Here is a 22,536-nt window from a genome sequence, read left to right as displayed (position 1 = left end):
GCCAAAATATTCTCATACTATTTTAAAATTGAGTTCTAATAGCCTTTCATGGGGGAAACTTTAGCCCTAATTTAAAGAGTCTGGAGACTATTTCGACAGTTTTATAAATTGTGATACTAGAGCGACAAAATAAAAATAGTCGGAGACTATTTTGACTCTTTACTCAATATAAAAATAATTCAAGAGAATTTACCATTGGAGGCATCAATGACGAACAAAAGTAAGAGTTGGGAGGTTGGAATCATATTGTTTTCCCAACTAAGAAATATTCAGTTCCACATGGCACCTGCAATATAAAAAAGATTTTGTGTGGGAAGCATTCTCACCCTTTGGGGGTTCCATGTTGTGACTATTGGAGAAATACTCTAAGAGAGAAGGGTATGTATGAAATTGGGAGATGTGTGGACTACATAAAGAGAAAAGGGTTGAGGATGGAAGATTATGATTATTACTGATCTATTAATAAGTTTGAGGTGTTATAAATAAATATAGGAAGTTTTACATACATAAACTCTCAATCTTATATAGTTACATATCTATTGTCTAAACATATAATTTTTACATACATGTCACATTCTCTATGCATGAACGGTGTATTTCGTATTTTCAAAATTAAAATGATAATAGTCGAGGTGATATGAAAGATTGGGTGGTACAAATATAAAAAGTAAACTGATTGTTAGATAAGTAAATACTAAGAATTTCGTGGGATGCATGTAAATGGCCCATATAAATAATAAACTTCTATATCTTAAATAAGAAAATTAAGATATTGATAACACTGTGAGCATATGGGAAAAATTTTTTGTCTAGACTCCGGATGTAGCTCTATGCGCAGAATCTAATAATATGCTGTCACGCGTGCTACATCGCGAAGATTATTTCTGAGTTATTGAAGTGAAACCACAGATATTATTTCGGGGTTATTGAAGAGAAACCTATATATTTCACTTCAATAACCTCGAATTAACATCGCGGATGTTATTTTGGGATTATTTCCATATATTCCACTTCAATAACTCCGAACCGTGGATGTTATTTCGGTGTTATTGAAGAGAAACCCATATATCACACTTCAATAACTTTGAAATAATCTCTGCGATGTTATTTCAGGATTATTAAAGTGCAATATATGAGTTTCTCTTCAATAACTTAAAATAACCTAAAATAATTCTAATTCCACTACAATAATCACAAAATAAAGACTTCAGCTACCACATAAATGTATAAGTAGAGTACGCACGTACAGCTTCCGTGCATATGCGCGCCCTCGGAGCCAGGTAAATTTGCGGGCTTAAAGTCCCGTAGTCGTTCAGTTCTGCTCCGCGTTTGCCGCCCACGAGCTGCTATCATTTCCCAACCTTTACCGGTCTTCCACTCGCGCTGCAACTTTAATCCGCCACCTACTGGTAAGAATAGTTTCACTGAAGTAATTTTGTACTATTCTCTCCAATTATCATAAAGAGTTAATCCATCTGTTTTTGCCCTAAGCTTTTACCAATGTAATATCGTTGGAAGCATTCACAATGATCTGGCAATTATTTTATAAGACGCGGGGGGATTTACGTGTTTGTCGTTTTTAGCAATATGGAGGTAAGGTCACCGCTTTGCCATGCTATTGCTAACCTTTTTTTCTATAGATTCAATGGTGGATACTTTCTCCATCCCTTTTTCTCTAATTGGTTATCCACCTTAGCTGCAGCAAGTGCCGGTTTACTGAAAACAGTCTCGGAGATCAATCTTCGTTTTTTGTTTGTAAACGGTATGGGGAAGGTTTTGGTCTTTTTCTCTTTTCCTTTCGTTATCCTATCTTTGATTGCTATGATAATGGTCGAAGAGATTTAAAGTTTAACCTTGAGGGATTTCTGAGGTCTGTTTACGGGAATCCGATGTCCTTTCTTTGTTTGTTAGATTAACCAAAGGCAGTTTAGATTAACCAAAGGCAGTTTTTTTTTTTTTTGGCTTTTTTAAAGCTTTGGTTTGATTTGATCGAGCACTTGTGTCTCTTTGAGTTGATGAAATTGTTTGTTGGAAATAATATTTAGCTTGATTGGATTTGATTAGTTTGTATGAGTGGATTCAATGAAAGCTACTCATGAATTTGTTGTTTGGATTGTGTTAAGATTGACTTATTTTGGCCTAGAAAATTGGACTAATGTGCACTGCTGAATAGGACTAGCGCAAGCCCTGCGACAGATCGCTGAAGATCTGTTATAAACACTCTCACAATGAATTTATTGATGTATTTGAAATGAATCTCCTAGATTAGTCCTCACTAGTGTATTTAGCCTGCGAGCTTAAATCCACTCATGGAAACTGAAAGGACCAAGCTACTGATATTAATCCTTCTTAGAGGACTGGAATTGTATTCAGGGGCTGCTTGGTTTGCTGAAAAGTTGTTGTGAACATTGTAAAAATGAAGTTTTCACTTGCAAAACAACTTTTGGTGATTGTTTTGAAGTAAAGATGGTGAAATAAACTTCATTTTAAGTTTCCCTTAAAAACTTATTGGCCACACTTTATATTAGTTTAAAGTGCATTTCTAATGCGACTAACCAAAATGAAGCCCAAGCAAATTGAAAAGCTGCACAATTGGACTTCCATGTTGGCGCTTTCTTTTTTTTTGTTGTGCTTGACTGTAATTAAGGTAGCATAAATAGAAAGTGAATGCTTGTATTAGTTCCAAGGATAAATATGCTTTTCTATGACATTCAACACACCGCTGATTGGATGGGTAAATTTTATTGCTTTTCTTGTAGCGGTCTTATGATGACCCTATTAGGAGAGTAGATGTTTTGGATTTGACTTACATTAAGAAAGGTAGAGGCAGACTTATAAAGATTTGGGCATATTATATAAAAATGGTCTTAATTTATTAGGATTAAATGAAAATATGATACTCAATATTACACAGTGGAGAAAAAAGATTCATGTAGCCGACCCCACTTAGTGGATAAAGACTTGTTGTTGTTGTTGTAGCAGTCTTGTGAAGACTTGATAAATGAAATCTAATGCTATGAAATATTAGTTTTGGTTCATATGATCCCAAGAGAGATGAAGATATTCTTTATTCTTCTGAGCTCATTGGTTAAATTACTTGTATAATTATTTGAGAATTTCTAAAATTTCTATAAGAAAATTATAGGAAAATTTCATTCATAGGATCCTTGTTTTGTGGTAAAGTATTACCCCTGAACCCGAGCATGATGATAGGTATCACCATTCTTTTAGTCTCACTATCATTGTTATCGGCAGAAATGTATGAGTATGATGCCAGTGACTGAGGCAATTCATGATTTTTTTTGTTATTCATTTTTTCTTCTATTTTAATATTCTGCATGTTAATGGAAATGATACATTTACTTCTTAAATTTGTATGTCTTAAACATGCCTTGATGATCAATTTATAAAAATTGAACCTTAAAATTTAGATATAGATTAAACTGGAAGGAGATTTTCAATTCTTCCGGTTGTGGGGTATTTTTCTTTGGGCTTCCATTTTTTATGGTTAACACTTACGTTTAATCAATTTAGATGCAAAAAAAAATGGTCAAATTTGGTCTATTTATTTTGTAATTTTTAGCAAATTTTGCTTGTGATTGGTAAGTGTCGTTGGCTCATTGTCCTAATACTTATACTTTATTACCTATCACCCTTAACTTTATGAAATTTATTTTTCTTAATTTTTTTTCTTGCTTTTGTATAGATGAGCATGGAGAAGAGTGAAGACTCTGGAAGTCTTAGATGGGGTGCTTCTTTTTTCCTCCATACAACTGACGAATTTGTGAATCCTTTAACCTCTTCAGCTTCAGCTTCAAATGTTCGATCCCCACGTCCATCTGTTATATATTCTTCTAAAGATGAGAATAGCAACAGCCAACTTCAGAAACTACAACGTCATGTTGCTAAAGTGCTGAAAGGCTTTTCACCTCCCCCTCAAGCGAAGAAGGGAGCATATAATCCAGAAATTCTTACCACCCAGAAGCGCCAATGGGCGAGATTTCAGTTGCAAACCTTGGTATCATGGCCTTTTCATTGATGCTTTCTTATTTTTATTTTCTCTCTTTAATTCTTTCTTTTGAAGACCCTTTTCTCATGGCTTGTCATTGAGGCATTCTTTTTTTTCCTTCAATTCTTAATTCTTTCTTCATTTCTTTTTTCTTTCTTTCTAGATTACATTAATGCTTACATCAAATTATGATTTTAAAGTTCTCATATATTCACCCTCTTTGATTTTCCATTAGAAATCAGGCCTCCATATATTTGGTGATAAGATGAGTGCTATGCTTTTATCTAGACATTGTAATCAATACCCTTCAACCATACTTTTTGATTTTAATTAGGAAATGTACTTAATTAGTTATTCTTGATTTGAAGTTTGTAGGGTGATCTTATAGTTGATGGAAAATTAGATTTCATTTGGATAGATCTTTAAGCTTCTATTTTCACATTGCTTCAGATAAGAAGGATGGAATTAAGAAGAATATATTTTAGTAAATTGTCATGCTAGTACATGCACATATATGCATATACCCTATATATAGGCAAGAGATGAGAATAATAGATGAAAATAGAATAAATGAGAATATCCTTAATAACAAGAAAATATTATAATAAGAAATAAAATATATTCTTATTATAAATAAGCAAACACATGTGATAAGTTAGATATGGTAATATTCTTGACACCGAATTAGGGCAAATAATCTATGTGGTATGGTTAGAAAATGTGTTAGGAAGGTTATAGGACGAGGAACTAAAGAGTAAATGACAAAATTTCCTGTTGGATAGCAAATCGAAGCAATTCGATGGCTGTCTTGCTTAAAAACAATGGGTTTAATGGAAAACCAACTAGGGGGTTCCACCACCAGTTTCTGGACAAGCTATAGACACACCACTTGCAAAAAGAAGATGATACAATACTCTTTAGGCAAAAAACATATATTATAATCCCTAAATTACACAAAACAAAGTTAAAATTAAAAAAAAAACAAAAAACAAGACATAAATACCTTCCTAGTAGAAAATAACTCTAATTAGAAATAAAGAAATAAGAAATAAGCTAGAAAGTACAAAAATTATTGCTAAAGTTGCAAATAGGATTGGAGATTAGGCGGTTATCCATCCCGCGATTACGATAGTGACGATTTTATGAGATTACAAAATCTAGCAATCAGACGACATCCATTTTTGCGAAAATCCCACTATTGGGACTGTAGTGGGAAGGGATTATGTCGTGCTTTGATCCAATGATCGTGGGATCCCGGGAGACAGGAGGCAGGAGGCGAGAGGCGCGAGCTCTTGCGTCAACTCCTTTGCAAACCGTAGGCCATATATGAAATATCAACTTGAGTTTAAAAATAATAATGAGTAGAGATAAAATAGTCTAATTTTTTTTGGGGAATATTTAGACACTGAATTCTAATGTATTTACATATTTAACTCCTGAAGTTTAATTTTTACATGCCTTCTTATCTATGCACGAAAAAGTGCATTGCACATTTTAAAATTTAAATGGTGGTATTTTTAATTTTACATGAAGATTTGAGTGATATAAAAGTAAAAAAGTAAAGTTTAGGTGCTAGTTATGTAAACTCATAGGAATTGAGTGGTTTGTATGTAAATGCCCCTTTTCTTGTGTAGAGATTATGAGCGTCACAAGAGGAGTGCGATAGATTTATTCAATAGATAGTAGTGTGAATTAGATTCAAAGCATTTGCAATGAGATCCATGTTAGAAAAGACAGAGTTAAGATCCTTGGACAGAGATATCAATAATATTGTTGACAAAGAGTAATGCTAGAGATAGTCAGTAGTGCCGACGGAGAGTATTAATATAGACCATTAATGCTGCTAAGGACAAAAGGCACCAATGTAGTCTTTGTTGTAGAACATAAGAGATCACAAGGGTGTATAGATTTGCAGGAAATAGATGAGGCTAAATGTGCCAGTGTTTAGCAATGGAGATTAAAGCTTTGAGAGGAGGTTAATCTGTGATGGATGAAGACAGATGAGTAGATTTATGCTAAATATGCATTAGAATTTAGAGGTGGTTCGGTGGCACAGGTAGAGTCATACTAATACCATGTTAGAATGGAGGGAAATGGAAATAGATTTATCTTTACTGAATTGTTATATTGGTATAAACAAATATGTGCTTATATATAAGCAAGAGATGATAACAATAAAGGATGGTATCCTTAGTAGTAATGAAGTATTATAATAATAATTTTTGAACATTCCTACTACGAATAAGTTAATATATGTGTTAGTTTAAATATTGTAACACTTTGAAAGCCCTGTCATAGTATGCATGAAACAACTGTGTAGTAACCGTAACAATTGCTAATTTTTATTTAATTAGAAAGTAAATTTGCCTTTGTAAAGTTTATAAGAATAATATTAAATTAGCTTGTCTTATAAAGATATTGGAGGATTTACGTACATACCACACAATTCTTAGGCACCTTGATTTGTAACACATAAATCTTTTAATCACATCAAAATTACAACTAACATTTACTTTTCTATATTAAAATACACTTTTTAATTTATATGTTTTGATGTGATTAAGATACTTATATAAATAAATATTGAAGCTTAGGTGTTAGATATGTAAATACCTAAGAATTGTGTGGTATGTTTGTAAATCTCCCAAAATTATTTGAGTGAATTTTTATTATAAGGATAGTAATTATGGCTGATGGAGTCTCTCATCTGGTTTCAAAGACAAAAAAAGCACATGGAATGGTTTGCTTTTGATAATGCTAGCAGGGGAAAGGGCTGTAAAAAATTCATATAAGGAGATAGAATTTTAAAAGCTCATATAAGACAATTTCAGTGGAAAGGATCATTAGAGTTGTCACTTTGGGATAGAAATGTAGTGACTTATCACTTTGGGCACTAATTTATCTGCTAAATTATCTAGTTGCCTATTTTTTGGTGCTGGTTAAATGAAAAAAAGACATTTAACAGTTGATTTAAATATATAAATAATTTGGTATATTTTCTTATGCGGAGCAGATCCTAGTGATTTGCCTGCGTATGTGGGGTGAGAATTGGGATGAGATTTTGGCTTGTGGAGGTCTGTAGCAGGACTTTCTTGCTTGTTTGCTGCCGCCAGACTTATGTACCTCTTTTTATTACATGAAATATGATTAGGGTTATTTTTGTCGGGATCTATTTATATGTTGTTAATTTTTGTTTTAAATACTTTTGTTTTTTGTTTACGTTATTAGGAGACTTTTTTCATTTATTTTCTCTTATTTGGAGAGCTGTAGATTTTTTTTTTTCGAGTGGTGAATCTCTATCTTGAAGAGAGCATGTGGTGGATCCACCTTGACGTCCTTACTTCGTCATTTCATTGTTTGATCCACATTTTTCGGATTGGTTAGTAGCCGTATGACTTCAATCTCTTTTCGAACTCGTCGATTTCACATATCCTCTTCCTCTTTCATTTTACTACTTCTACCTACTAAATTCTATCTTACATCTTTTATGAATCCTATAACGGTGTCATTATTATTGTTCATATTTTTTAATTTCTTTTTATTTATCTTGTCTAGATTATGTTTGTTTTTTATAATTAAATAAATGATGCTCCAGTTTGTAGCAAATAAGAAACTTGGGCTATAGGAGGCTCGTTGTGGCAATTAGTGACTAACTATTATTGAAAAGATTTATGATTGCTTCCATGAATGTCTTGATTTTGGAAATGGATAGCTTTGTTTCTTGTTGTAGGTACAATTCTACAACATATTTTGAAACGAAAGAATTGTTAGAGTCAGCTAGATGTGAAAAGGGGTTGGTAAAAAAGATTTTACTAAAGAACAGGAGAATTAACTTTATTACGACACTCTTAGAGTAAGAGGAAACATCACACAACTCAATTCCCTTTCTTGATATTGGGCAAAAATCCCATAGTATGCGAAAAATAACACTCATCAATTATGATGTCTAAATGGGGGCATATTTACTATTTATAGGAATATTATGATCTTGTTACCTAATAGCTCTAACACACATTATATAATATCGCATGAGTCAAAAAGAAGAAATGACACAAATACATCAAAGAAATAAAAAAAAAATGGATAAATTTAACTCATAATGTCATCTTATATATGGTGTGACATAGGTGATGGTGATGAATAACTAAATTGAAGTCAAGTGTGATCATTTTGTGTTATCAAAATGTTAGAATGAGTGTTCTATAATTTAACAAATGATTTATTAAGCTATAGGGTGAATTAAAACTTATGTAGTTTACATGCCAAAGTTGAGTGTGTCAAAGATTAAAATGTTAAGATGGATGCATGGTAAAATTTAAAGGAAAAGAATAATAAATGATTTTAAGTTAATAAAATATACATTTTGGTTGTTCTGGTGTGTAAAGAAGGGTAAATGATGCTTAACATAAGTAAACTAAATGCAAAATGGTTGTGCAAAAAGGAGTTAACACTTGAATTAACACTCAATAATAATTATTATAGAAATGTCATTGGATGGGGAAGAGGAAAATCTGTACACACAACTTAAAATGATTCTCACAATAGCAAATATAATCTAGATAGTACTCAATTGGCAGCAAATAATTTCATTCATTAATTTTCAATAATAATTTAAATGTTCATCATGGATTCTTATTTATAAAATCAGTGTTAAAAGGATAATAAAAAACATTTAAATATAAAACTATTTCTATCTGCAAATATGGAAGTGATTCTCAGGTGTGTATGAAATTGATGTGACCTATGTTCCCCCAAATTTAGAAAGTAGAGAAGAATGGAGGGTTAGACTTTAAATTGGGTCACTCTATCGATAGTTCAGCTGATGTTTGTCCTACAAAATTTTTTGAGAAAGGAAACGGGAAAGAAGAGTATACAAAAGCTTTAAGTGGGTTGAGCTTTTTGGCCAATTTCATCTTAGAGAGGAGAGGAGCTTTATTTGTTCAAAATGGTGAAGAAGTAATACTAGCTCTCAGAAATCTTACACTAAAGTCATTTGTAGTCACAAAAGAGTTAAAGTCTAAATAAAATCAAAATATCCATTTTGAAGGTAGAAAGGGATATTTATAGGCAATTAGGTTGTATGGGCTGAAGAAAAGGTGATGGAAATGGTGTGGGCCCTTGCAAAGGTGTAGTGATGTAGGCATTGAGCATGAAAACCAAAGCCTTGATGACAAAGGAAATAGGGATAGCTGTTAAAGGTGTTGTCATAATAGACTCTTAGAGTCTGTTTGGGGCAGCTGCAGCTTATTGAATAATCTGCTGATAAGCTGATTAAAAATAATCTGCTGATAAGCTAGATGCGGCAGCTATTACAAATTTTTATTCTTTTTAAAAAGCTAGATCGCAGCCGGAAAGCTACCACCGCACCTAGACAGGTGCGGTATGAAAACACTGTTTTTAGCGTTTTGAAAACACATAAGCTGCCAAAATGCAGTTTACCCAAACAGGTCAAACGCGTTTTGAAAACACCACCGCACCAAATAAGCTGCCCCAAACGGACCCTTACATTCTATTGGTGTAGTTCGTTGCATAGTTTACTGTGAAATTCTCACTCTATTAGTGTGGTTCAAGCGAAGTTGAATAGTATTGTTAAGGGGACATGGCTGCAAGAAAAAAGAGCAATTGATTCCAAAAAGAGGCGACCAAGAGGAATCCCAATAGAAGGGGAGCAACATAGAAGTATGCAGGGGGCATGGCTGCAAGATGAGCAATTGATTCCAAAAGGAGGCAACCAAGAGGAATCCTAATAGGAGGGGAGTGATATATAAAAAATATACGTATTTTTAGACCCATATTTTATACTCATTTTTACTGATATTACGCTTTAATGAAAGATATTTTGATGTTTTCTTACAAGTTGATTTTTAGGACGTGCAGCAAAAAAGAAGCAAAAATGATGAAATTTGGAGTCAAAATGATGTTTTTGAAGAAATACTCAGCTCCGACGGCGCAGACTTACAGAACGGACGATGGATTTTACTCAGCGCCGAACCGTTTGACAAAGAGCATGGATATTAAATACAGACCACTGGTGCCGATGACACCAATGTCAGTTTAGACCCTGTTTCTAGAAGATTAGACGAATTTTGACGCTTTTTTAAGAGTTTTTGACTGTACTTATTGGAGAATCGACTCTAGGCTCTATTTGGGGCCGAAATTGATCAGAAAAGGTGCTCCTCTTCATTCCTTCTTGTTCATTTTCGCCACACCTCACCTCCATACACTTTTTCCATCTTCATTGCACCACCATTCAAGAGTCTATTAGTGATTTTTCTTTAAGAGCTTAAAGTTTTTGTGGTGAGATTAAGTGTGAATTCTTCTCTGAGAGTGTTGGAGAAGGAGAAAAGTGAGAGATTTCTTCTTCCTACATTTCCTAAGAGAGGCTACTGGGGATTTGCTTTGAGAAAGAGTTTCAGATAAGTGTTGTTTGTTTATTAGTGTTGTATGAACCTTCTTTTATATATGAAATTTGTGTTTTGTTGTATCTTTCTCATGAAGTCTGAGTAGTTTTTTTTTATTTTTCTCCATACTCTGAGCTATGGTGAAATGAAGAGATAATATGGATGTGCCAATATTAAAATATAAAATAAATTATGATGATTTTTTAATTCCGAACTTAATTTACTTTCGATCTGGCCAATTGAATTGTTAAAATGTGTTGTGAAACATATTATCCGGGAAATGGAGTATGAGTTATATAACAAAGTGAGGATCACATTTGATTCTATGAAGGAGTATTTTGTTCATAGAATTAAGTGCAAATAAATAGGGAAATATACGTTGTTGGGTGTAGAATTGGAGATTTTAGGGTGACAGACTAAAAACCCCAATTCGGTCTTAGTGTTTAAAAACTAAAGCGATAATTAGTCTTCAGGTGAAGGGAAGTGGGAGCCAGTATCCTCCTAGCTTAATCACGGATTTAGGGACTAAATCTGAGATTAGCTAATGATTTTTTATAACAGTATCAGAGTAGAGAATTAAAACTGTTTATATTTGACACAATATATATTAAAACCATTTATCTCATCTCATTTTACCAAAATCCCATTGTAGTGGAAAATATGCTTTTTCACATAAGAAATCTTAATCACATAAATATAGTTTAGTAGTTTGATAGTTACTGTTTAAACTTCGCACTTTAGTTTTGCTCATAGTTAAATAATTTAGTTTTGATAATATCTCAACATTCGAAATTAGTGACAGTAATTTCGTTTTAGTAATTTCGTTTTACTTTCTGTCTTTCTGTGAATTTCCTAGTGAATTTATCACTTCAAATTTAAATCTTACCCGTGGAATCGATATTTGCTTAAATAGAAAGTCCTTTATTACTTGATAACGATACGTATACTTGCGTAGAATCACAACATTAATTGTTTAAATTTCTTAATTATAAATATTGCATCAAGCTTTTGACAACGTTACATAGCGGAGTCAAACTTATATAAATTTTACACAACTATATTCTCTCGGGATCAGGGAGCGGCATGGAAATGGCTTCCCCAACCTCCCCGTCAAAGGTGACTGTTGTTACTTACCCTTCCCCTTTGGTGAAGAAGAAAGATAAACCGGGAAGTGGGCATGTGGACCCTAAATACTATGATTGATTGCCAAGTATTACCTTGTTTACATTGTTGTACTTATGTTGGCTCTATATTTGTTAGCTTGAACTAAGAGATGTTTAATGCTGATACCTAAGGCTGATGATACCTAAGGCACTGTTTGAAGGGTTGATTTGCTTATTTATATGGATGCCTATTTTGCTTGCTAAAGGCAATTTGAGGTGTATGATGAAATATGGTGGGAAGATAATATAGAATTGTGTATCACTAGAAGAATTATTTTCTTACTGTTAAATGCTATTTCTTATTTTTCCTTTTTGTTTCTTTTTTTTTTTACTTCTACACAAAAATATGTGCACTGAAATCCTTATCACCAGATATATTCCGACATCTCATTTTGCTGAAAATTTCTGCTGGCATTTGTACTTCTGATGGTTAATATACTGGCAAAATGTTTGCATCTGATAGGATCAAAAATCTGTCAAAGAACCGACAAGGCTATTTGAGAGCATGGTTGTTGTAGGGCTACATCCTAATGCCGATCTCAAGGCTCTTGAGAAGGTGGCATTGGGAAGAAAGATTAACGGGACAAAGATATCAAAAACTACGCTGAAAGGTGAAGAAAAAGTTGAAGCTGATATCAATATTGAGCCACAGGTTCTTTATCATTCATGTAACCCTTATAAAGAGTTGAATTGGATATATTTTTTTTTCTTTTTAAATTTTCTCAGTAATGGATTAGGTTGCTGATATTTGTTTTCTTTTTTATTTTTTGTTGAAAGAGATGATTTTTCAGTTATCTTCTTACAAATTTGGTTTTGATTATTCTGTACGCATAATATTTTCTTTTTACATCATTGTCTTGAAGGCAATAATGGTATTTATTTTCTTATAAGTTCAATGTTGTGATTTTCAGGTTCTATTTGTATATCCTCCGGACAAGCCTCTACCACTGAAGTACAAGGATCTTCTTTCCTTTTGTTTTCCAGGAGGGCTAGAGGTATAGTCAACTTTTCTGACATACATGTTTCTTTTAAGTGTGTGTGGTAGTTGATAGTAGTTCCTTCTCTAACCTGCAATAATGAAATATTCTCTTAGTTTCTTGACAGAACATTTGTGAAAAATGGCAGTAAAACTCAGTCACACAGTGGCATATCATCCAGATAGGAATGCCAGATTTGGATCTGGCCAATTAGTATCCAATTTGAACTTGATGTTGGTTAGCTTAGAAACTCAAGATTCAATTAATTTCCAAGCCTAATTGGATCTTTAAACTGATTTCTCTGAAGACAAGAATTGAGATAAATGGAGTGAAGAAAATGAATGCAATACATTTGTGAGAAAGTTGGCGCCACTTGAAGGGAAGCGGGCATGTTGATCCTTCCATACCACATGGTTCTAGCTAAAATCATGCATGAGATAATGTTTTTATGTTTTCTAATTTTAGCCCCTCTAAGGAGCTCTTAATATCTCTTTACATAAATTATATTTACGATCGTAAGGTTTGACGGGGGTTAGTTCTATATTTTTAAATACCCTCTATTAATTTCTCCTTTTTTTTTCCCTTTAAATTAAGAAAAATATTAAGAGAAGGTTCATACAACTTATCTTTTGATATGAAAGTTTCATATAGGCCCTCTATTTTTCTTTTTTCTTTTTTCTCCAACTTTTGAATATCATTTGAAACCGACAACAACTCGCCATCTCACTTCTCTTTCTTGGTTGCAAACATACATGCCACACACAAAATGGCTTAAGAGCAGGGGCAATTGTTCAAATGGCTTACATTTTTCTCATTTTTTTAAGGTGAGGCACTTATGGCAATCTTGTCCTAGAAGAAAGGGAATAGGAAATTGTTAAAAATAAAGAAACACATAAAAACACACAAGTGAATGATCTCAATTCTTTCTTTCTTTTTTTTTTATTAATAAAAGAGCCAAAATATATTTTCTTAGGCAAGTAAGGTGGCTTAAGGAGGATCCGCCAAGAGCCAAGTGAGGAGTAATAAGTATAAATTACTAGGTATTAAATACATATTTTCAACCTCCTCCAAATGGAAATAACATAATGCAAATTAAATTAAAATAGGGAGAGGAGTAAGGTAGATGGTCTGGAAACACAGTAGGGCATACCGACAATTCTAGCTATCTAGTGAAGGAAAAAATCTCAGAGAAATTAAGACGGCTTGATTTTTGCAATAATGGGCATGATTTTTGGAATTGATTGATGGTTGAATATTGCAAAATTTTTCTTGTTTTACAAGCCTATTATTTTTTTTTCAACTTAAAATCATTCATCAATTCTTACATCTGGGAAGGTGCGATGGCTTACTGTTAGAAATTATTAGTATTTATTTATTTTATTTCATGTTATTTTTTATTTTATGTATTTTCTATTTTATGTCTTTCCTTTTATCTCAGGGTAATTATTAAGAATTGATTAATTGTAATGTTGGAGATATATGTGTTATGCATTTCCTATTTTAGGATTCACGTAAGATGTATTTATATCTCCCATTTCATATCAATAATATATGATGCTCAATGTTCAAAACCTACATGCTATCAGATCCCGGGCATCTTATCATAGCCGTCAGGTCCTATCCTCACCTCCGGAAGTTCTCCCTGCAGGCCTTTAGCCGCCGAAACTTCTCCCGCAGGTCTCTTGTCACTGGGGCTGTAATGAAACAATGCACTCAATGAACAACTCGAACTCGGCTCAATTTAGAGTTGACCATGTTCATTCAAATCAGTAAATAAATAAGTTTGAATAATTTTTAAAAGCTTGGAGGTTAAATAAACTAAAGATGAACATAGTTGATTATGTTCACAATTTTTAAAACCTTTGGAATGCTTCGGGTCTATTGGGAATGCTTCGGGCCTATTGTGTGATAGAAAAGTACCGCTTAGACTGAAAGGAAAATTTTATAAGATGGTGGTGAGACTTGTAATGCTCTATGACGCTGAATGTTGGTTTTTAAAAGAGAAGCATAAAACTAAGTGTTGCTGAGATGAGAATGATTAGGTGGATGAGTGGCTTTACACTTTGAGACAAAATGCAAAATGAACATATCCGTGATAGGGTTGGTGTAGCTCCAGTGATAGACAAAATTAGAGAGAGTCTTCTTAGATGGTTGGTCACATTAAACGTCGATCATCTGATGATTCGATTAGAAGACTAGATGTTTTAGATTTGACTTATGTTAAGAAAGACAGCGTTAGACCTAAAAAGATTTGGGCATATTGCAAGTTATGAAGGCGCAACACAATTATTGTAAGTTATGTATGATTAAGAATAAGGATGATACAATGACTCAATATGAAAGACATCTATAAAATTGTCAAAAAAAGCTAGAAAAGTACAATTGCATATCACTATAGGAAAACTAACACTTACATTTGAATGTGGGAGTTGAGTGCAAACTTGAAAATATGATTATGCTAAAATATGAGAGATTACATCACATATGATCATTGTTCATGACATACCTTTCATTTTAATAGAATTTATAATCGATAAATTAATAAGTGCTATCATATTTATAAAATCATTTTAGATAAATATTTGAATTTTAACTCGTTTATTAGCTCGTTTAAATACTTGTTCACTTGTCATGAACAAATCAAGTTTAAACATTGAAAATTTTAAACAAGTCAAGCTTGAATAATATATAAAAGCTCGATAAAGGCTCAAGCCGAACATGACAACTTATAATCATACCATACCCAGTCTGAACTATGATATACTCAATTTGACTCGGCTTGATTACAACCCTACTTGCCGCCAGAACTTCCCCTAATGGTCTATAATTGCAGACCTCTATCCAAAATTGTCAACCTCCCTACAACCGGATCTCTTCCTTGCAGGCCTTCCCTATCCAGGTCCCTACCTCTAGTTGTTGGACCTCCTTCCAGAACTGCTAGACTCCCTTCTTGTTGCCGGATCTACATCCTGCTTGATCGGATATCCTTCCTGCCGTCTGGAAATCCTTTCCTGCAGGCCTTGCTTGTTGACAGTCGAGTGAGGGATCGACTCCTTCCATGTCTCTGCATCCAAACCTCTCCTTTGACTCCATCAGAACCATGTCTGATTCCTTCACTACCGAGCTTCTGTCCGACGCTGTTTTTGAGTCCACCAGAGGATCAACATCTACATTAACCCCTCTGTAGGCCGGAGGGCCTAAACACTAAATGAATCTCCTGATTACCACCCATAAACTCAACAACTCCAATTTTATCCAATTGTCTCAAGCTTTTTTGTTGTTCATCAGTGGTCAGGGTAAATTTGGCTACCTCACGGGTATGATTCGTGAACCTCAGAAGACTGTCCTACCATATGCTGCGTGGGAATCATATAACTCCATGGTTATGTAATGGCTGATTAATTCCATGGAGACCTTTATTGGTCGTTCTTGTTTTTTCTATCTGCAAGTGTCATTTGGACTGCTGTTTGTGATACCTACTCGAACTTATGTAATTCTGGACAACTCTATAAAGTTTCTAATAACATTCACAAGGCTAAACATGGATCGAAGATGGTGACCTAGTACTACAACGTTTTTGTTGCTTTAGGATGGAATGTGACCTATAATATGATTACACTTGGGACTCTTTAGCAGACCTTTCTCTATTCCATAAAATTTTGGAAAAGGATTGCGTGCTCCTATTTCTGGCTGGCCTGAATAAGGATCTTGATGATGTTTGCGGTCTTATCCTTGGCCATGAACCTCTTCCTTCAACCCGAGCAACATTCGCCGAGATTCGCTATGAGGAAAACTGGAGAATGGTGATGCTTGACAACTCAACTACTTCAGCCTAGCCGTCAGCCTTGGTTTCCAACAATATTCCATACTCTGCCAAGTCCTCGCGAGCCAATCACTCCACATGTGATTTTTCTCACGAACCCCACCTAACCAGTGACAAATTTTGGAAGCTCCACGAGAAACCAAAAAATAAGACTTCGACCAATTCTTCCACTGCTAAAGGTCCTGCTACGACCTCGAAATCCACAACAGTTCAACCGGCCCCTACTCGGACCATTCCTGACTCACCAAACTATTAAGAATCAGATGGAATAGTTGATTAAAATGCTTAGGTCTAGTCATTTCTCCTTCAGGTTGACCACTCATGTCCGTCAAGGTAACATATCTATGGCACTGTTGTGAAGCTCTGATTAGCCAGATGAACTGGTTAGGGCAGGAGGATTACTTATTCTACTAGTGTAAGTTGTGCATACCTAGATGCTGATTGAGAGAGGTCATTGTTCAGGAAAGCCACAATGGAGGATTGACAGGACATTTTGGCAGAGACAAGACTCACCCTTGTGAGAGAGCATTTCTTTTGGCCATGAATGGCGAGAGATGTGGAGTGACTCATCAGACAGTGCAGGATTTGTCATATGACAAAATCAAGAAGGTAGAATGCTGAGTTGTACACTCTATTATCAGTACCAGAGGCATCATAGGTAGATGTTAGAATGGACTTTGTGGTAGATCTTCCGAGGATGCCTAAGAACAAGTATTTCGTGATGGTTGTGGTGGACTGATTCTCGAAGATGACACATTTCATACTTTGCCATTAGCACTAGACGCGTCTCGTGTTGTCGATTTATATTTCGGAGAGATCATGAGATTGCATAGGATTCCCAGGACTATCACCCACGACAGAGAAGTTAGATTTATGAGCCACTTTTGGAGGGCTTTATGGGGAAAGTTTGACACCAAACTCTGATAGGCGAACGGTCAGCCAGAGGTAGTAAATAGTAGCCTAGGAAACCTTTTGAGGTGTTTCATGGGACAGAGCATTAAGTAGTGGAATCTACTTCTAGCACAAGCCTAGTTCCCCTGCAACAGTTCTGTGAGTCAGATTACATGACACTTTGTTCGAGAATATATACAGACACAACCCGCTAAGGCCACTTGAATTTGTATCACTACTGCCAATATCAGAGATCAGGTAGGATGCTGAAGAATAAGTTCACGATATTCAAAAACTCCACGAAGAGGTTGGAAATGAAATTATTAAGCACAATCACAAATATTAGGCACAGGTGAATAAGTTTAGGAAGAAGGTACATTTCAAGAAGGAGACGACTGAAGGAGAGATTTCCAATGGGAGCATTTGAAAAATTCAGACTCTAAATAGATGGACCTTTTAGTATACTTCGGAAGATAAATACCAACGAATACAAGATCGACCTGCCAGGGGACTATATTCAATGTAACAAACGTGACACTGTACTTCGAGGATCTAGAAACTTCAACGAATTAGTTCAAAGCTCCCCCAATCTCGATGGACTGATGCGGGGCTTTGAACTATGAGGTTGGGTCAGCCCTGTCAGGGGCAGAATTTATAGCCCCCTTCTTTCCCTGCTTTCCTTTCTTGTTTCCTGCTTAGTTAGCTTTTTTCACTTTCCTTTCTTGTGTTTTGCCTAGCTAGCTCTATTTATATGCGTGCTTGTTGAGATTAGTGTTAGGTTATGTCTTATCCTAGGACATGTGGCGCTCCGACTGTACCCTGTCCTCTCCGACAGCCCTTCTCATTCTCCTCCTCCCTGTGTTGCCGATGACTCCAATTTCTCCCTTTCCCTCCCTGCAGATCCAACGCCTGTTCCCACTCTTTGCATGTGGTTCTAGCCCCTTGCTGTCACACCTTCCATGCTAAGCGCCTGCTTTCATGCCTAACCGACTGCTCCAACCACCAGCTCTCATTCTAGCCTATTATTGTAGGCTGCTAGGTACTCTCAGCTTCTTCCGCAGCCCAACTCCCTTATGCTACCCAATCAGCTTGCTTCCCTAACCGCCGGATAGCCTCCAACACTCTACCATTCAACAACCAGGCTTCCTATCATCTTTTTCCTGATCCTAGCCACCGACCACCATAACCCCCACCATCCCAACCATTGCTACCGTCAAACGTCTCATTGACAACACTGCTGCCCCCGTATCTTCTTATTCGGCTCTAGTCAGAAATTGTGTTCTTGCTTCTGTTTTGTGTGGTGATTGTAACTCTAATTGTTTGCTTAATAAAATCTTCTTTCGTTATTGCCTATTTGATTAGTTCCGGTATCAGCCATTAGCTGGAATTACTTCTTCTAGTCAGTGGATTATTGATTCAGGCTCCACGGACCACATGACCAGACTTTTTTCATTTTTTCTTGACATATTCTCTTTGCTCAGGTTGAGACGCACTTAAAATTACTGACAACTTTTTTAATTTCATTACGTGTAAAGGGTCGACTGTAGTAACAGCTGCGTTGACGTTGGGATCGGTGTTATACGTTCCTTTGTTTAACTTGTCTGGTAGTAAGTTAATATGTGATCTTGATTGCATTGCTAATTTTTCTCCTAACTTTTGTGTCTTTCAGGATCGTTGTTAGGAGAGGATAATTGAAATTGCTAAGGAATTAGCTGAGCTCTATTTTTTTCCAAGGAAATGGTGACACTCAATCCCGTAGTTGTAGTTTCTCCTTTTCTATTGCATGTTCAATTATGCTTCAACATTGTCGTTTGGGTTATCCTAGTTTTCATTATTTAAAGTGATTATATCATTTGATGTTTATTGATAAGAATTCTTCTTCTTTTAAATGTGAAATTTGTCAATTAGCTAAACGTCAATGTGCGCCATACCTACCTCATCCTTACATTCCTTCATCACCTTTTTCACATATTCATAGTGACTTATGGGTACACTCTCAAACTTCGAGCTTTGCCAATAAACGGTGCTTCCTTACTCTAATTGATGACCACGCTCAGATATTTTGAGTGTATATATTAAAAGATAAATCTAAAACTGCGGTTCTTTTTAAAAATTTCACTTCTTCATTTTAACCCAATTCAAAAACACTATTCAAGTCCTTCAGATCGACAATGCTCGTCAGTATTTTAACTCTATATTGAGAGAATTTTTGGTTTGTAAGGGCATCCTCAAGCTCTGTTATTTTTGCTGGTCACCATTCCTTTGCAACTTTATTTTGTGGCAATAAAGCCACCATTAGCCTTGCTAATAATCCAATCTAACATGATCGTACCAAATAGAGATTGATCACCACTTTATTAAGGAGAAACTCGATTCCGGAGAGATTTGTGTTCTGTTTGTCCCATTCGCTGGCCAACCGACTGATATTCTCTCAAAGAGTCTTCCTTAACCGTTATTTAACGATTTGAAATCCATGTTGAACATGATTGACATCTATGTTTCAAATTGAGGGGGAATGTCAGAAATTATTAATTTTGATTTATTTCCTTTCCTATTATTTCTTATTTTGTCTACATTCCTCTTCAAATTGATAATTTATATTGATCATTCATAGTTTGGAAATGAGGATGTTGAATTGAATTTGATTTAGGGTTTCGATAAGGATGTCCGCCATCTATGATTTTCTTATGGTGTATATACTTTGATAATGATTTTGACAATGCATCAAGATGTTCCTTAGTGGGAGCATTCATAAATTGAGTAACAATACTGAAAGAGAAACAAATGTCACGAGGAGCACGAGAGAGATAAATGTGTTTTCCAGCTTGGCATTACCTCTCGTTGTTTGCTTGAGTATCACCTTTTGACTTTGAAAAATTGTGTGATTAGCTCGGCCTTGAGTATACTTATGTTTTTTAAACATAGTGGTTAATCAATTGAAGCAAGCTCTTGGCAATTGTTTTAGGCCATAGAGGAATTTTTCAGCTTTGTAAACTTTATTTTTATGGTTATGGGTCTCGAATTTAGGAGATACAATCATATATACTTCTTCAAATTTCTCGTTTATGACAATATTTTTGACATCTTGTGGATGAAGAGGCTAAGCAACTGGTGCAAAAATCACTTGATGGTTGGTTCTGTGAATTTGAGTAAAACTTTTTGTGACCAGTCTGGTTTTATATCTTTCAATGTTCTCATCAACTTTGCATTTTGTATTAAAAATTTATAGGCACCTAACTGTTTTTTCTTTCTTGGTAAGATACAGAGCTTTAATGTGACATTTTCATTTCATTGCCCTTATTTCTTCATGAACCACATTTTTCTATTCAGGTATTTTCAATGCTTCATAAATATTGTTGGGAAATATTAGAAAGATTTGTTGTAAAGGCACAATACTGAGGAGATAAGTTGTTTAGATACATACTCAATGATTGGATGTCTTGTACATTTCCTTGTGGTCCTTACACCTTTTTTGGGGACAATCAGACTGTTAAGATTGAAATTAGTTTTATGTTGTGAAGGATGTTTAGAACTTGTGAATCCTTTAATCATCTTTATTCGTTGAATTCTCTTAACTTCTGACATAAAAAATGCTTTTTTTTATCTAGCTGGTTGTATGTTTATCTTGAGAATTTTTGATGTGGCCAAGGAAATGAGCTTCAGTAAGATTATGGAGAGCAGGCTAAATATTCTCACAAAACGCTTTCATTAAGAGTTTTAAAATTCTGCACTTGAATGTGGCAATGGTAAAGAAGGATTAATTTTTGCATTATTTTGTTCATAGTTTTTGTAATATTTTTGTCTCAGGCTAGTGATATTTGTGTACTTGTTGGTTAAGTGTTTAAACAATAAAACTACATTCGGTGGCTTTTACTTTTTTTTTGCCCCTTCCATGAGACGGGATTTGAAAAATATAGAAAAAAAAAAACTTCCGAGGGAGCAGTCAAGATGAGTATTTTTGCGGGGTATGTTTTGATGGGACTTGAAAAGGTGTGTTTAATTTTAAAGTAATTGATCTATGGTTAGTGTGGCATAAAACAATTAAGATAACTTATTAAAGAAGGTACACCCTAATAATAGAATTTAAATAAATTTTTTTGTCACTGCTAAGGACTTTATTTTAAGTTTTCAACTTAATATTTGTTTAGAGATAAATTTTTAAAAGTACTTGATAGTTTCACTTTCTAATTTTTAAAAGTACTTGATAGTTTCACTTTCTTTTTTAATAAAATCCAAGTATCTTGAATGATTTCATTGAGAAAGGGTATGAATCACATTGTCCTTAATATATAGGTGACATAAAATGGTCCCCAAGTATCCCTTTGAACCAGATCGGAAAGGTTGAGAGGTTTTATAATGATGGGTATGATAAGTGTTGTTGTTTTGATTACAAGTTTCACCATGAAATGATTCATGATTTTCTTAAATAAAAAAATATGGGAATATTTTTTTGAGATGCATAAAGTAACAACACTTCTCATGGCTTACAATTCTATGGTTTGATTGATTTTGACTTTGACCAAGTCAATCCCAAATATGGTCGTATTAACCCATGAAAATAAATCCCAACTATAATTTATTTCTTGCTTTAAATTCTCATTCCTAACCTAACTCTTGCTTAAAGTTTAATTTAATAGGAAGAAAATTCCATTTACTAGAAATGTTTCATTTCTAGCTTTGTATTCTTTCCCAAAGGACATCATCAAAATCAAAACTTGCAGTCGTTCCATCTCTCCGAAGATGCCTTTTTTGCTTCTTGTTTGAACATAAATGGAAAATTGGGCTGGACGTTTCAGTTTTTTCTTGCTAGATATGTTACCTTGGCTTGGAATTTCTAGTGGCCAGGAAATGTATGAAGGAAGAATGAAAAGAGTATATTAAATGTTCAAGCAACAAATAAAGAATTAAGAAAAGAAGAGAACAAACAAAGATCCTGATTGGGATGATTTTGGGCTCATTATGATGACGAATTCGTTTTGAATCCAATAAAATCTGAGAGTAACTCTGTTGTCTTTGTTTCTAATGAATTGGATTGATCAAGAAATCCATTGAAGAGATGGGTTAACTTTCGGAAGTCCCATTGTACAGTGCCCAGGTTATAACATGCTGTAAAAAAAAAAAAGGAATTCGAACTGACAAGTGCTAGTTCAAATGAACCAATGTCAGTTGGTTCATTTTTAAAGGGGGGAGAACCCCTGTGCTAGCCAAACAACTTAGGCTTCTTGAGAGTGAAATTGAAGCGAGAGGGGAGACGATGGGAGGACAAATAAGT

At 34.6% G+C, this 22,536-nt stretch overlaps 1 protein-coding gene across 4 annotated transcripts in view; it reads left to right on the top strand.

The window, feature by feature from the left end:
- The first annotated feature begins 1,293 nt into the window (after positions 1-1,293).
- Positions 1,294-22,536, top strand: part of LOC110032327 — a 79,818-nt gene continuing 58,575 nt past the window's right edge. Inside the window, exons 1-4 of one of the 4 annotated variants that reach the window (XM_020735918.1) lie at positions 1,294-1,409; positions 3,707-4,018; positions 12,037-12,225; positions 12,485-12,568. In XM_020735918.1, coding sequence (XP_020591577.1) covers positions 3,707-4,018; positions 12,037-12,225; positions 12,485-12,568 — 585 coding nt within the window. In that variant the 5' untranslated portion in view covers positions 1,294-1,409. Of the gene's footprint in view, positions 1,410-1,636; positions 1,763-1,788; positions 1,871-3,706; positions 4,019-12,036; positions 12,226-12,484; positions 12,569-22,536 lie in introns of those variants that run through there. The other 3 variants (XM_020735920.1, XM_020735917.1, XM_020735919.1) reach the window with 3 other exon arrangements.

This window comes from Phalaenopsis equestris, unplaced genomic scaffold (assembly GCF_001263595.1).
Source record: "Phalaenopsis equestris unplaced genomic scaffold, ASM126359v1 Scaffold000921, whole genome shotgun sequence".
NCBI lineage: Eukaryota > Viridiplantae > Streptophyta > Magnoliopsida > Asparagales > Orchidaceae > Phalaenopsis > Phalaenopsis equestris.
The sequence above is the reverse complement of the archived record's forward strand: the minus strand, read 5'-3'. Positions and strand labels throughout refer to the sequence as shown.